General features: G+C 33.8%; 1 protein-coding gene across 3 annotated transcripts in view; it reads left to right on the top strand.

Moving 5' to 3' along the window:
* LOC150099300 (protein TFG-like) overlaps positions 1-13,598 on the top strand; it is a 79,561-nt gene extending 65,963 nt beyond the window's left edge. For 2 of the 3 annotated variants that reach the window (XM_090403328.1, XM_090403327.1), the window contains exon 8: positions 11,841-13,598. In XM_090403328.1, coding sequence (XP_090259454.1) covers positions 11,841-12,090 — 250 coding nt within the window. In that variant the 3' untranslated portion in view covers positions 12,091-13,598. Of the gene's footprint in view, positions 1-11,761 lie in introns of all 3 variants that reach the window. The other variant, XM_090403330.1, reaches the window with a different exon arrangement.
* The last annotated feature ends 922 nt before the right edge of the window (positions 13,599-14,520 follow it).

The raw sequence follows: 14,520 nt of genomic DNA, 5'->3' as shown, positions 1-14,520 counted from the left end.
CGTATTGAATAGCTTCTCTCTTGGCACCTTGTCATATGCCTTTTCCAAATCAACAAAACTTAAATACAGATCTTTGTTATATTCCCATGCTTTCTCGACTATTTGTCGTAAAGTGAAGATCTGATCCTGACAGCCTCTATTTGGCCTGAATCCAGCTTGTTCTTCACCAAGCTTTTCTTCCACAATTCTTCTCAACCGTTTCTCAAGTATACTTGCATAGATCTTGCCAGGAACACTCAGTAAGGAAATACCTCTGTAATTCTCACATTCAGTTTTATTTCCCTTTTTATATATGGGTACTATGAGAGCTCTACTCCAATCATCGGGAATTCGTCCCTCTGTCCAGGTTTTCTGAACTATGCAGTGCAGCCACTGTAAGACTCTTATACCACCATACTTCAGCATTTCTGGTCGAATATCATCTACTCCTGCTGCCTTTCCACATTTCAAGCCTTTGATGGCTTTTTCTACTTCAAGTATGGATATGTATTCCTGACTGCATGCCTGGTCAGTGTTTTTTATCACTGTGCTGTCATCACTGCTTGTTTCATTTAGCAGTCTTTCAAAGTAATTACTCCATACTTCAAGGATATCTTTTTCTTCTGTTTTCATTTCACCTTTATCATCTCTAATTCCTTTTACAGCACTCTTTCCTCCATTCCTAAGCTTCTTCAACAACCTCCAGAATATTTTGCCACCTTCTTGATATTTATTTTCTATATTCTTGCCAAAGTCCTCCCATGACTTTTGTTTAGCTAGTTTTACACACTGTTTAGCTTTCTTACATTTGTCTCTGTATTCTGTAAGAGTAAAAGCTGACTTATTTGCCAGGAACTTTTGATATGCTTTCTTCTTTTCCTTCACTGCCTCTTTAACTTCCTGTGTCCACCAGGGAGTTCTGATTTTTTTATCCTTGCACACAACCTCACCGCATGCCTCTCTGGCAGAATCAATCAATGTTTCCTTCAGAGTTTGCCACTGAATCTCCAAGGTTTGATTCCTGTTCTCAAACTCTTTCATTTTCTTTTCAATAATCTTTGTGTATTTTAGTCTACAGTTCACATCTGAGAGCTGCTCAACTTTTATTCGCTTTAAAACTTTCTTACATGTTATTCTTTTCAATATGAAATTCAATTTTATCCTGCTCAAGACTAAATAGTGATCACTTCCAATTTCAAATCCTCTGTACACTCTGGTGTCCTGCACCAGGGAGGAAACATCACTATCAACAATAACATAGTCAATGAGACTTTTCTTATTCCTAGCCTCTTCTCTCCACGTGCATTTGTGCACATTTTTATGTTGGAACATGGTGTTAGTAATAACCAGTCCATGTCCTGAGCAGAAATCCAACAGATATTTGCCATTATTATTAGCTTTGCTCTTTTCTCCAAATTTTCCCAAAATATTTTTGTATGTCTCACAATCATTTCCTACTCTACTATTTAGATCCCCAACAAGGACCAACTTTTCCTTTTTCATTGTGTCAGTTGCTTTTTCTAAAGCCTCAAAAAATTCCTCCACTTCTACCTTAGTAGAACCTTCTGTGCGACCATAGGCACAAATAAGTCTCATTGTCCAGTTCCCCATTCTCATATTTGCCCACATTACTCTACTTGAGACTGACTGCCATTCAAGAAGATTAGCCTCGTATTTTGTGTTGAATACTATGGCTACTCCTTCTTTTCCTTGATTGTCATTGCCTGAATATAACATTTTGTATTTATTGGTCAGAAAGATCTCACCAGTTTTGGTCTTTTTTGTTTCAGTCACCCCTATTATGTCGATCTGGTACTTATCGAATTCCTCAGCTAGCTCCATTTCTTTGCCATTCAGGCTTCTTACGTTGATAGTACCGATCTTTAAGTCTGGTGATGTTGAGTTGGGGGTTTGTTTTCAGATTTGTTCCAGTAGCTGACTTTTCGCTGTTCGCCCTGGTTCCCTGGCGAAAACAACGGGGGGCCTTGTTTAACCGGGCGACGCCCCAGCAGGCATGAAATTTTGTCATGTTGTACCATCGTTTTTTATTTTGGTTTAACCAATAAGAATACAATTTGGTCAGCTAAATCCCAAATTACCAGCCCATCCTCGTTCGTTCTGTATCAAAGTAGATACCCAACAGGGTGCACCACGAGAAGGTGAGGATTGGACATTAGGTCAGAAGCCCTGGTCGGTTCTCCGCATTCCTTTAAAGGCTATGTGGAGGTCTCCTCTCAGTTATACAGCTTTGACCCTTAGGCACCCCCAGTGCTTTTTGCACATCACATGTTAAAAGCTTATGCTGAATCAAATGTCTTCACCCTCTATCACTTAGCCTAAAACATTTCTCTTAAAGTCACTTCCAGATCATCCTACAAGGAACTAGTCTCTTTTCACTATGTTCAAAGGTCCTGTATTGCACATCAGACTGCCATCCATCCTTTTAGTATGCACATTAAAGAGGCTGTGGAAGCTATTGGTATGAATGTTACAACATTACCTGCACCAAACAAAACAGCATTTCATGGCAGACTTGTGCCCCATCCTGTAGTCTCTCATTTTGTCAACCACAGAAGTCTGTACACCTTCAATTGTTCAATGCACACAGAGCAGCCCACAGGAATTTTTTGCTTATCTATATTGATGATTCAAAATCAGAGATTTCTATCGACTGTGCTGTTGTGTTTCCTAGCATTACAATCTCCAACCAGATCCCACTTAATTGCAGTAACTATACAGCAGAGTTACATGTCATTCAGCTTGCACTTATGATATCAAAGAAAACTCCTACCAAAAATGTATAATTTATACAGACTGAGTTCTTTGCAAGCTATCTCCTTTCTGGTATATAATTCACACCCAGTGGTTTGGTGAGGTGTTTCAACTCTTTATAAAATAAAGACTTAATTCTTATGCTGTTCATTTGTGTTGGATTCCCAGCCAGACTGGAATTAAATAAAATGACATAGCAGATGCAGCTGCTAGATCAGCTCATACTTCCTCGACATACTGTTTGGTGGTCCTTTATACCGACTGCACAAAGGTTATAAAATCAAAGTTAATTGCCCAATGGCAATACTCCTGGCAGGAAGCACCTACAAACAAATTTTATGAGATTAACAATGAAATTAAGTACTGGCAGTCTACTCAACATAGAAACAGAATGGAGGAAATTGTTCTTCCTAGGCTTGTTTTGCATAGGTCACAGTCATCTCACACATTTTTATTTACTGGGGGCTGATGGACCTACCTATGCATGGGAAATACAACACCCATCTTACCATTAGTCATATTTTGGTGAACTTCTAGCGCTTCAAACGAGGGAGAAGCAACATTTTTACTTGTCTGGCTGAGTCCTATACACTCAACCAGATATTACGAGACATATTGCACGATGTTTTTAAATTTTTACAAAACATTCATTTATTCAAAGACATTTGAGTATGGATTAATTTACATGTAGATAATAAACTTTGTACATACTTACTAAAATAAAGATCCAAAAAAGGCTTCATTTTGGCAATGCAAAATTATACAAATTAAGTGGATATTAAATCCAACATTTCAAAGCCAAATACAGAAACTTATAAAAGTTTCATGCAGAAACTTTCCTGCAAGCTCTCTGGTCAATTTTTGCACAAAACTTTTATAGTTCTGTATTTGGCTTTGAAATGATGTTGGATTTAATATCCACTTAATTTATGTAACTTTGTACATACATTTTATTTAGTCGTTTATCTTCTTATGACTATTTATTTACATATCAACACCCTGTATCATGGCAGTATGACCTTTGCTGTCCTTATGCCATAAAACAGCTGATGCTGAAAGTGGTTTACTTGAAGTGGAAATTCATTGGTGTTATATTAAATCAAAATCTGAAAGACTTCAACATTAAAAGAACGGGTATTGGGAAATTAATTTTATTTATTACAGATTTGAAGGGTTTTTAGCTTGAAGGAATGCTGTATACATTACAGGGAAGTACTACTTCTAGGGCTAATGAATGCTTTATTGTTATTATATAATTATGGATTTTTTTTTTTTTTAAATAGTAAATAACATTTTTGGCATAAAAGCTTTCTGACAGCAAACTGTAAAGAAAACTGTTAGTTCCAGTTTTTCCTGAAGTATTCATTACTTACTTCCGTTTCGTCAAAAATGGAGAATTCTAACCTCCAACCCTATTTAAAAAAAGCAATTTAATTTGCACTGTCCTAGAATGAAATTACAGTAAATTGATAATAATGTCCAGTCTGCTATAAAAATTTCACTAAACCCATCTGTTAGCTTCTGGAGACTTGGGGTGGGGGGTGTATCGATCATTTTAAACATGTTTGAATAAATAACTATATATATATTTATAAATCAGTTTGTTAAAGCACCTTTTGTTGTTCACTTATTTTTGTTCTATTATTATTAAGAGAGACTTCCAAGGGACAAGGACTCATCCATGGAACCCACATACTACAACATTCAATGGCAGTCCATTCCAATCACCCACCACTGAGAGAAAAATCTAGCTCTCACACCCTTCTTGGTGGCATTCATTCTCAGCTTCCAAGGATGCCATCCTTTCCCCATTCTCCATGAAATGAAAAATTCTATGAACTGAAATCCTGTATAACCCTTTCATAAGTTTGTAAGTCTCAATCATATCATCCCTCTTTCTCCTGTTTGCTAGTGTCTGTAGCCTACAAATAATCAATATTCCACAATTCTGGCACTCTCTTTACTGTATCAGAATCACAATGGAAACCAGGAGACTAGACCTGCACACAGTAGTCTAAGTGAGATCTTATCAAGAACTTGTAAAGAGTCAAAATGACATCTTATCCTTACATGTCAAAGTTCATTTCAGCATTGCAATTATCTTTTCAGTTTTATTTGCAATCTTTGTTACATGGTCCCTGAACTTCAATTTCCTATCTATTACACTCCAAGATCCCTAGCCTGATCAATTTCTTATAACATAATCCAACCAATATAATACAGTGGTAACTCACTAATCCGAACTAATAAAAACCAAGCTCGTTTAGATTAGCGAAAATTTTGGATTAGTGAATTTTCCTCCCAAGAGGCAACAATAACTAGCGTTTAAGACAAAAATAATCAGATTCTAATGGTACATCAATTTAATTCTGTAAATAAATGAATTAACTGATAGAAAAAATGCTACTGTACTGTAATATAAAACTTAAAAAATAATGCAGTACACAAGTTTATTTTAGTAAAAAATTTAGTTTGTATGTACCTGTATTGTTGAGGATTCTGATTTAATAAAATTGCATAGTTCAGTAGTAACTTCATTTGCATTAAAAAATATCACTTTCTTGTACACAACACACACACAAAAAAAGTTTCACAAAATAACACAAAAAGGTTTTTTTTTTATTTCTTTGTAAAAAAAAAAGTCACTGATTTTCTTTTGCTTCTTGGAAGCTAAACTTTTTCGAATGCTTCTTCTCGGAGCTGTTAGCAATAAAATTTTGTGGAATGGCATATCATTCTGCTTAGCCCATTCTATACACACACATTAAAACTGTCAACTGCTTCTTCGTGTTTTACTTTTTTTTCTTCGAATTCTTTATCATCATCATCGTCTGCTAATTCATTCTGTAGCATCATATTTAGAATTTAAGCATCTAGTTTCATTTCGAATTCACTTTCGGTTCTGCCTGTAATCCATTCCATAACATCTGTTTGTGAATTTCAACATTTGGATTTTATATTTTTAACCAAATTATGCCCGTTTGAATTTCTGCTTTTTGTGTATCACCATAGTTATCTTCGTAAATTCTAGAAGGCCACAGTTTTTTCCATGACACTTGACAGCGGTGATTCATGCCGACAATACAGTATGTACTGTACAGTATAAAGCAAACGTGAACACACACAATGAATCAAAATAGGCCTACAGTGTAACCATCCAATCGACAGTATGAAAAAAAAAAAAAAATACTGTACTGTAATAATAATAAAATGAAAAAAAAAATAATAGCACACAAAATAATACATAATAAATAAAACTTTTATTTTCTTTCAAATCGCAGTTCGGATTAGGAAGATACTACTGTACATTATTGGATATCTAATCATGCCAAAGTGCATGACTTTACATATACCGACATCCATTTTCCCATGCCCATAATTCTAGCCTATTCATATCATTCTGACTATGACCTTGAATATTCATAATAAAATTAAGCTGCATTCCTGATTATCCTACCCAACCTATCTTTCAATCATTAGCAAATAGCTGTATGTCACCTGTCGAATCCTTCCCAATGTCATTAATGTACAGATTGAATAACAGTGGGCCAAGTATACAAGGACTGATCCTTGTGGTACACCACTGGTTACCTTAAATCTTACAGATTCAAACCCCCCCACTTCTTTTAGCTCTGTCTTGTTTTTATCATTACCCCAATACCTAACGCACTCTCTGTCAGCTGTCAATCACCCATCAAACTCCTTGGCGAGCTTGCGCACTACACGCAAGTGGCAAGCAAGAAGTTAAGTATAATGGCTGACACGTCTCCATTAGCATAACGAGAATGGCTTTTCGAAACACAACACTTGATAATTTTAAATTATAATAACAGGATTGAAAGTAACACAATTAACAAAATCTAGTAAGCACATCAATTTCAAATGGTTTACGTATCATTTTGACAATATCAATTACGGGCACATCGCAAGTGCCGATGTACGCGTTATGAAACCAAAACTAATAATATACTAATACAAACAATTTGTAAAAATATTCATAATTTTAAATTATGATTATATTTACAACACTATAGGTGAATCAGTAGAAACTTGTCACACATTCCTAAAATGACTGTATTTCATATTTGAATTTTAGCTTTAAATGTAAATTGAGTTTCTTGAAAAAAAAAAAAAAGACAAATTTTGACTTGTCATTTTTCCAGTTGTGATATGTAGATGTATGGAATCCTTGTATCCATCATCAGGAATTTTGTTAATGAAGGAAAGATAAATTTTGTCATTGTCACCATCCAGTGATTATAAAATTCCAATTCAATATCATTGGACAGCAGGAGATATTCAGTTTGGATGGTGTGAAACTAAAGAGGATTAGTTTAAAAAATGCACAGCCTAAATGAATTAATCATAAATATAAATTTGCACAACTTTATGTATGTAGGCAATTAACAGGAAATGGAAGTTTCTGCTAAGAAACATATTTCTTTTAGTTCTGTAGTATACAAATAGTAGAAATCAGATATATATTGATACCTCAATTTGTGCATTACTGAAATCTTATTTTAGATAGAAGGAAAAAAAAAAAGCCATATTTTTAACATATAAGGTATGCATTTTGAAATTTCTTCACATAACAGTGCAACTACACAAATAGCAAAAAACAGACTATGTATCAATGCTTGTAATCTTTGTTTTTGCTTTAGCAACATCAGGATTTCATAGCAGACTGATCGTAAATGAGAGTCTGTGCTATAAAAGGACAAATTTATGAAACAAAGAAGAAACATTGATATTATATATATATAACTAACTGTAAACTGCAGTTACCATTATATAGCTATGACATGCATCCCATAACATGTTGGCTTTACAAAAATTAATTGGTAAAACATTATTTTATTATTAACTTCCATATGTGAATTTTTCTTCAGAATTACATCCAGTTAGGATGTCATTCAGAAAAAATTGAAGATTTTTTTTTTTTAAGGTACTATGCTTTTTTCCTTATTTTTTTGTACTCACCAGTGTTTTTTGTTATGTTACTCATTTCATGTTATATTGCAGTTTTTCATGCTTCTACATACATAATGAAGAACAGGCCACAGTTAAGGTAAGGGGAAAAATGTAATAAAATTCAATCTGACTGCATAGGAACTTTCATATATCAGGAATCAGTTAACTTACAGTTCAACACTTTGAAGGATCACTGTTTTGAAGGTTGAATAAATGGTAATTACTATATAATATAGTATGTTTTAATATAGAAAGTAGGCAAAAGTGGTTACACTTTGAAAGTGACTGCTATGTTGCTACTGATAAGTAACAACATATCAAAACAGTGCTGTTCCACATCCTGGCACACTAGTTTTGAATTCAGCATTCATAAGAGGTAAATATATGAACTTATGGAGTTCATCTTATGAGTAATGCAATACCAAGGTAACTCATGCCAAGATTATGTAATTTCATCAACTATTAATCACTGCAAGTTTCTAATAGGTGATATAAAATTCATCTGACATCACCCATTACCACAAAGGCTTGGCCTTTCCTGTGAGGAGTGGTATCACCTCTTCACAGAAATTGCTGCTCACATTAGTTTATTCTTCCAAGTTTAATGCCTGTTAGCTGTGAAAATATGACCATTCACCTGAGGAGTTTGTATGGAAAATTGACAGGATCTCATTGAATTCTGGCATATCCAGCTCTAAGAGGGTGTTGAAATTATTCATAGCCCTTTAGGAGACCTCGTGAAAAGAATATACGTGACTCAGTTTATAAAAGGTGATATTTAATAGCATTTTTGACTTATTTTACTAACATACAAGAGGATGTAAACACAAGCTTGAGGTTGTCTTTCAGGAGAGCACTCTAAGGAAGACTGTCAAAGAACAGAGGTAGATGAATTGAAAGAATGGTCAATGAAAAATTGGTTTGAGTGTGAAACTTGACTGAAAGTAGATATTGACTAGCAACAGCTGCATTTTTACAGGATTAATGTAAACATTACCCCAATTATGAACTGTTAAACAATGTCTATGAGAACATCTGTAAAAGAATAATCTGTTAACCAGGTGGCTCTATTCTGAATAGCATAAAGCATTTTTAGAAATGTTTTGAGTGTGCACTCCCAAATATGGGAGCAGTATTTATATATCATTTTTTTTAAATTGTCAAATTCCTGAAATGTAACCTCAGGGTGGTGGATACAGGATATTATGATAGTAATGTAACTTTTTCATATAGTACTAACTTCCTATCAACAAATTTCCTCCAAATCAATCTGTCAGGACTAGCATTATCATATCTTTTAAGGCACTTCTTACTGTATAAATTCAGCTAGATCTTGGCCTTTTGCTCATTTTCCTGGCAAAAAAAAGGGAAAAAAAAGTAGTAGTTTTGATATGATACTGCCATTTGTTCACTCTCTTAATCTTTGTCTCTTTTATTCCATATAAATTTCTTCATTTAACTTCCTACCATACTGGCTTTGCTAATTCTGTGTCTATTTCCATATTTAATTTATCATCTTCACTAAAAACTATCTAAATAACTGAAATGTTTTACTTGTTCTGTAGGTTATTCATTCAGGATGATGTTTTTCAATGTTTCTGTCAGTTTCATTCTTTTTATGACTGTTCATACCAAACTTATTACAGCAGCTATTAAGTTTAGTCAGGGAATCTAGCAAATTTGTGTTGCTAGATGCATTTAAGATAGCATAAGAGCTGAGATTAACATCTCCAATTTTGATATTAGATTTCGTTACTTTCTTTCGTAATATGATCCATAATAGATTGATAAGACTGGAGTTAATGTGCTCCCTTGTGTGACACCTGATTTAACTTCAAACCCTCCTGTACCTCCAATTTTCTTAACTGCTGGCTTACAACTCAAACATTGCTCAATACAGTGTTCCATTTACACTATGTAATTGTAGAATTTTGAACAGCTTTTATCTTGGCACCTAATCATATTCCTTTTCTGGATCTACAAAAGTTAGATGCAGATCCTGTTTTTTTCCCATAATTTTTCAACTTTTTTTGTCTTTAAGTGAAAATCTGATTCTGACAACCTCTTTCCTCCATTTTTAAGCTTTTTCAATAGCCTCCAAAACATTTTGCAGACTTCTCAAAATTTATTTTCTGTGTTCTTACCAAGGTCTTGCCATGATTTTTGTTTAGCAAGTTTTAGACAATGCTTTGTTTTCTTACATTTTTCTCTGTATTCTCTGCGAGCACAAGCTGATTTACTTGCCAGGTACCATCAATACATTTTCTTTTCTTTGACTGCCTCTTTAACTACCTGAGTCCACCATGGAGTTCTGATTTTTCTATCCTTGTATATAACTTCACCCCTGCTAAATCAGTGTTTTCTTCAAGATCTGCCACTGAATCTCTATTTGGTTCTTGTTTTCAAACTTCATTATCCAGTGTTATATTTTGAGCATATTTGAATAGACTGCTGAATTCCATATCAAAGAATTCAAGGCATGGAAAGTTTTTTGCTTCGCATATGCTAAGAAAAGAAATATTGCATTTAACTCCTCTTATTTGCTGTACTTATTAACAGTGTGAAAGTACATGTCATACTTTAAAATATTTTGTTGCCATACAGACAAACCAGAATAAGATTTTATGCATGTATTAGCAGTTCTTAAGAAAATGTATTACAATCTTAGATATTTATATTTACAGAAATGTAACATTATTGTAATACATGTTCTTTTGTTAACTTTTAGTTGACATTGTCATATTTCTGTAAATCTAGATAAACAGTAGTTCACTTTGAGACTTTAAGTGAATGATTTTCCAAAGAGAGTTTCATAATTTGTAATTTTGTTTGTAAAGAAATAGTTGGTGTGTTTTTTCGAAAATGAGTCTAGAGTTCATATTTGAAGATATGGTGAGTATTTATGTGCATCTTGTAACCCAGATGTAAATTTTTCTTATGTAAGAGAGTATGTCAAGATTAGTCACTAGGAGGATATAATTATTGGTGTAAAATTGCACCAATGTAAAATGTTACATATTTTACATTGGCGCAATTGATAAGACCTTTACGTACTTATGCCTCTTAAATTGAGAGGGAGTATTGCTGATAATAGTAGATGAACTGCAGCCAAAAAGAGTAAGAAATAAAGAAGACTGCATATGGATGACAATCTGGTGTGAGATATAATAGGATAAAATATACAGTTTGTTATTACACTAGGCCAGAAGGGTGCAAGGGATGATATGGAAAACATACATGGTATATTAGCTCAGTGAGTGCACAAAGTAATTATTATGGGGAACTTCAACTATAGGCACAGATTGGAAGAGAAAAAAAAGCATGTAAAGGAAATATAATTTCACCTACTAAGAAATAATTATTTAGAAACAGCAACTCAGAGTTTAAAGTGCCAGATGGCCATATCACCTTTGACTGGGAGAGTAATCATGTGGTCTTGACTTGGAAGTTGCCAAATGTGTAATTTTTAGTTAAGAGGTATATACAGTACTACAGGGTGGACAGTTATGACAGACTTGGAAGCAGCTTGCAGTATGGGCATAAAAATTTGCAAGGATAGGATGTTAACAGTGTATGGGAGATGGTGAAGGGGTACCTGAAGGAAGCAATATCAGACTGCATATCCAGTGTCATGAGGATAAATTGCAGAGGAGTTAGATGGATGAATAAATATCTTTAAGCAGGAGCTGGAAAAAAGAATATTGTCAAAGATTATGGTCTGGCAAAAAAAAAACTACTGAATGCACATAAACAGTACCAATATTTAGTACTTTTTTTGCACCATGCTATATAGGAAGAAAGGTGATCAACTTATGCCCAAGGAGTATAAGGCACAAGCAAGAATGACAGGCACATTAAGGGAAATTAGGTGTGCAGGCTAAAAATTACACGTTTTTCTCACATTTCATTAAGTAAGATTACTGCAGAAGATGTAAAAGGTATCTTGGTATATTAGTAAAAAATTACTTGTTAGCTCAGTTAAACTATAAATTTGATAACTGTCATGAACCCTATTAAATATAGCTATATTCATTTGCAGTGTAACAAGTACTCCATGATTTAAGTGCAAGTTCCAGCTGATTTTTTTTTAATCTTGAGATGCAATTAAACTTTTTCAGAAGAGGACCTGGTTACCCACCACCAGCAGCAGCAAGTACCCCTCATAATCCTACTGGCCGGGCTGCTTCACCCTATACAGCACCACCTGTCAGTCAGCCATTTCAACAAGGCCAACAGCAGTTTACTCCAAATCCAACTCCTACAGGTGCAACTCCCCCTCCAGGGGGTCCTGGCGTGAATCCTTATGCCCGTGGCCAACAAGTTGGGTACCTCCGCCCTGCTTCTAATTATCAGCAAGGCTATCAATGAGGATTCTCTTGATTTATTGTTAATTCTGAGACTTGTATATGATGCTAATCAAACAGATATAAGTACTTGCTAATCAGCTCTGCAAGACTTTAAATAAATATAAAAGTATTGTGTTTTTATCATGCAGCGGTTTTCCTTCATGTTTGAGAATTTGGTTGTAGTGATAATTCCTCTATTTATTAATTTTGGGGGGGGAGTGCTTACCATTCTAACCCAATTCGGTTTTCTCTAGTTCTTGTTAGAATTTATTATTTTAAAATTGACTGACAAATACAAAACCATTTTATTTTTGCTTTGGGTTTCAAGAAATGTACCAGCTCATCTCATTTAATATTTTCATTAATTTTTTTTAGTCTTAATATTAGGTTTTGCTTTCAGTGAATTAAAATTTTTTTTTCTAAAAACTTGATCAGTATTCTTTGAGCTATTTGTATAGCATGTAGAAGAAAAAAAAGCCATATATAAATATTAGTTATCAATAGCTTATATTGATATGTAAAAAATTTCCCGAATCGGAATCCGATTTCAAGTTGTCTATGCTTACATAAACCAATAACTCATGAAGTGTATCTGAAATGTTCATATTTTCAGCTGCTGTAGCATAAATGTCCTAGCATCTGCATTGTACTTTATTTCAGGGAATATTTGTAAGAATGTATAGACATCTGACCAGCTTGATCAAATTTGGAATTGTGCCACGTTGATCATTCCTTTATATAATATTTAAACGTTAAAGTGAAAATTGAACAGTTTTAAATCTTTATTATTATACGTTTTCTTTGAGTATTCTCTGAGTACTGTTCTGGGACCATAAGCCATCCTTGTGGTTTTCTACATTAAAGTAGTAAATAATTCCACAAACTATAACTATGTTCAGCTCACTATAGTGAGGGTGAACATAACCATTTATTGCAGTGTATATCTTTTAAAATTTTAATTCTTTTTTTTATGCTGAATAAAAAATTTGTAATTTCATCATAAAAAAATAGCTAAGAATATGGGCAGGACTTCACAAGTTGCATTTTTTATGTTATAAACATAGGTGGCGCCTGTTAGTAATTTGTGATAAAATAACCACTATATGTAAGATCAAACAAACACCTTTCAAATAATGTATTACAATTGGGGAGGGATCTGATTTAAAGACTTATTTTGCAAAATAAATGTACATTTGGAATTGAATGAAAAGGTTGTACTTGTATGTTTCTGTTCTCTGCCAATAGTAATTTAGAATAGATATACTGAAGAAGGCATTTGTTGTAGGAACTAAAAATCCTGTTAACTTGGTATGTTATGTAGCCTGCTAAAACTAAAGTATAAAATTGAAAGCCCTAGATATTAATATGATTACAATTTCTTTTTAAATCATAAATTTCATATGATGGGAAGGCTTTTAAAAAACAAATTTGCCATTTAATGTATTCTATGGCAAAATGAAGTATGCCTCCTTGTGATTGTAATTTAATGTACACAGACAAATGTATAATAAACAGCTTTTGCTATAAGCATTGCACTGTGTTGTGTATCTGTAACTGTTAAGGCTTACATGCAGTAAACAATTTATAGTAGACTAAGCAGTGGTTGAGTTTTAAAGCTGAGATCTAACAAATGCATTTCTTAGATCTCGGCTTTAAAACTCAACTAAGTGAAACAGTGCTAAATTGGATCATTTTTACCTTATAAGCAGGGCTTTTAAAAAAAATTGTGCTGGCTCACCAGTCAGCCAAATATGTCACGTCAGATGTTAGCCTGGAGATACTCCACCATTATTGCCTAATATACTATAGTCATGTTTATTTCTGAATCTGGTTAGTTCATAAGCTTTTGTTAATTATATGACTAACATGAACAAAATTGAAGTCCAAAGCAGAGAGCCATAAATAATGAAAGTGGTCAGATCTTAATGAACACAAAAGAAATATGGGAGAGAAATAGACAAGATAATGCTGAGTTCCAAAGGAAGTTAATCGATGAGTTGAGGGAAATATCACGACCAAGCACAGATGAAAAAACATATACTGAGGGATGAGGGTGTAGAGGCAGTAAAATATCTGAAAAATTTTAAAAGCCCTGGGAATGATGAGATCACTGGAGAGATGTTAAAACATGGTGGCAAGGTGATAATAGACAAACTGTAAGAGTTATATAACATGACATGGGAGAAAGGCAAAATGCCAAAGGAATGGATAAGATCAATCTTAATACCTATTCAAAAAAAAGAAGCAAAATGGACTGCAAAAATACAGAAACAATGGGGAATTTCAATCCTGCTTGCTCATCTTTCAGAATAGTACTTACGATGATATTAACATAAAGAATAAGGAAACTAATGATATAAAATCTGGAAGATGAGCAAGCAGGATTTAGAAGAAAAAGAAGTACTGTGCACCAAGTATTAATGTTAAGATTAGTTGTGGAGAAAGCTATGTA

Source organism: Typopeltis vanoorti, chromosome 14 (genome assembly GCF_054136105.1).
Source record: "Typopeltis vanoorti isolate ZY-2024b chromosome 14, IOZ_Tvanoo_1.0, whole genome shotgun sequence".
NCBI lineage: Eukaryota > Metazoa > Arthropoda > Arachnida > Uropygi > Thelyphonidae > Typopeltis > Typopeltis vanoorti.
This window is presented reverse-complemented; position numbering and strand designations above follow the sequence as displayed.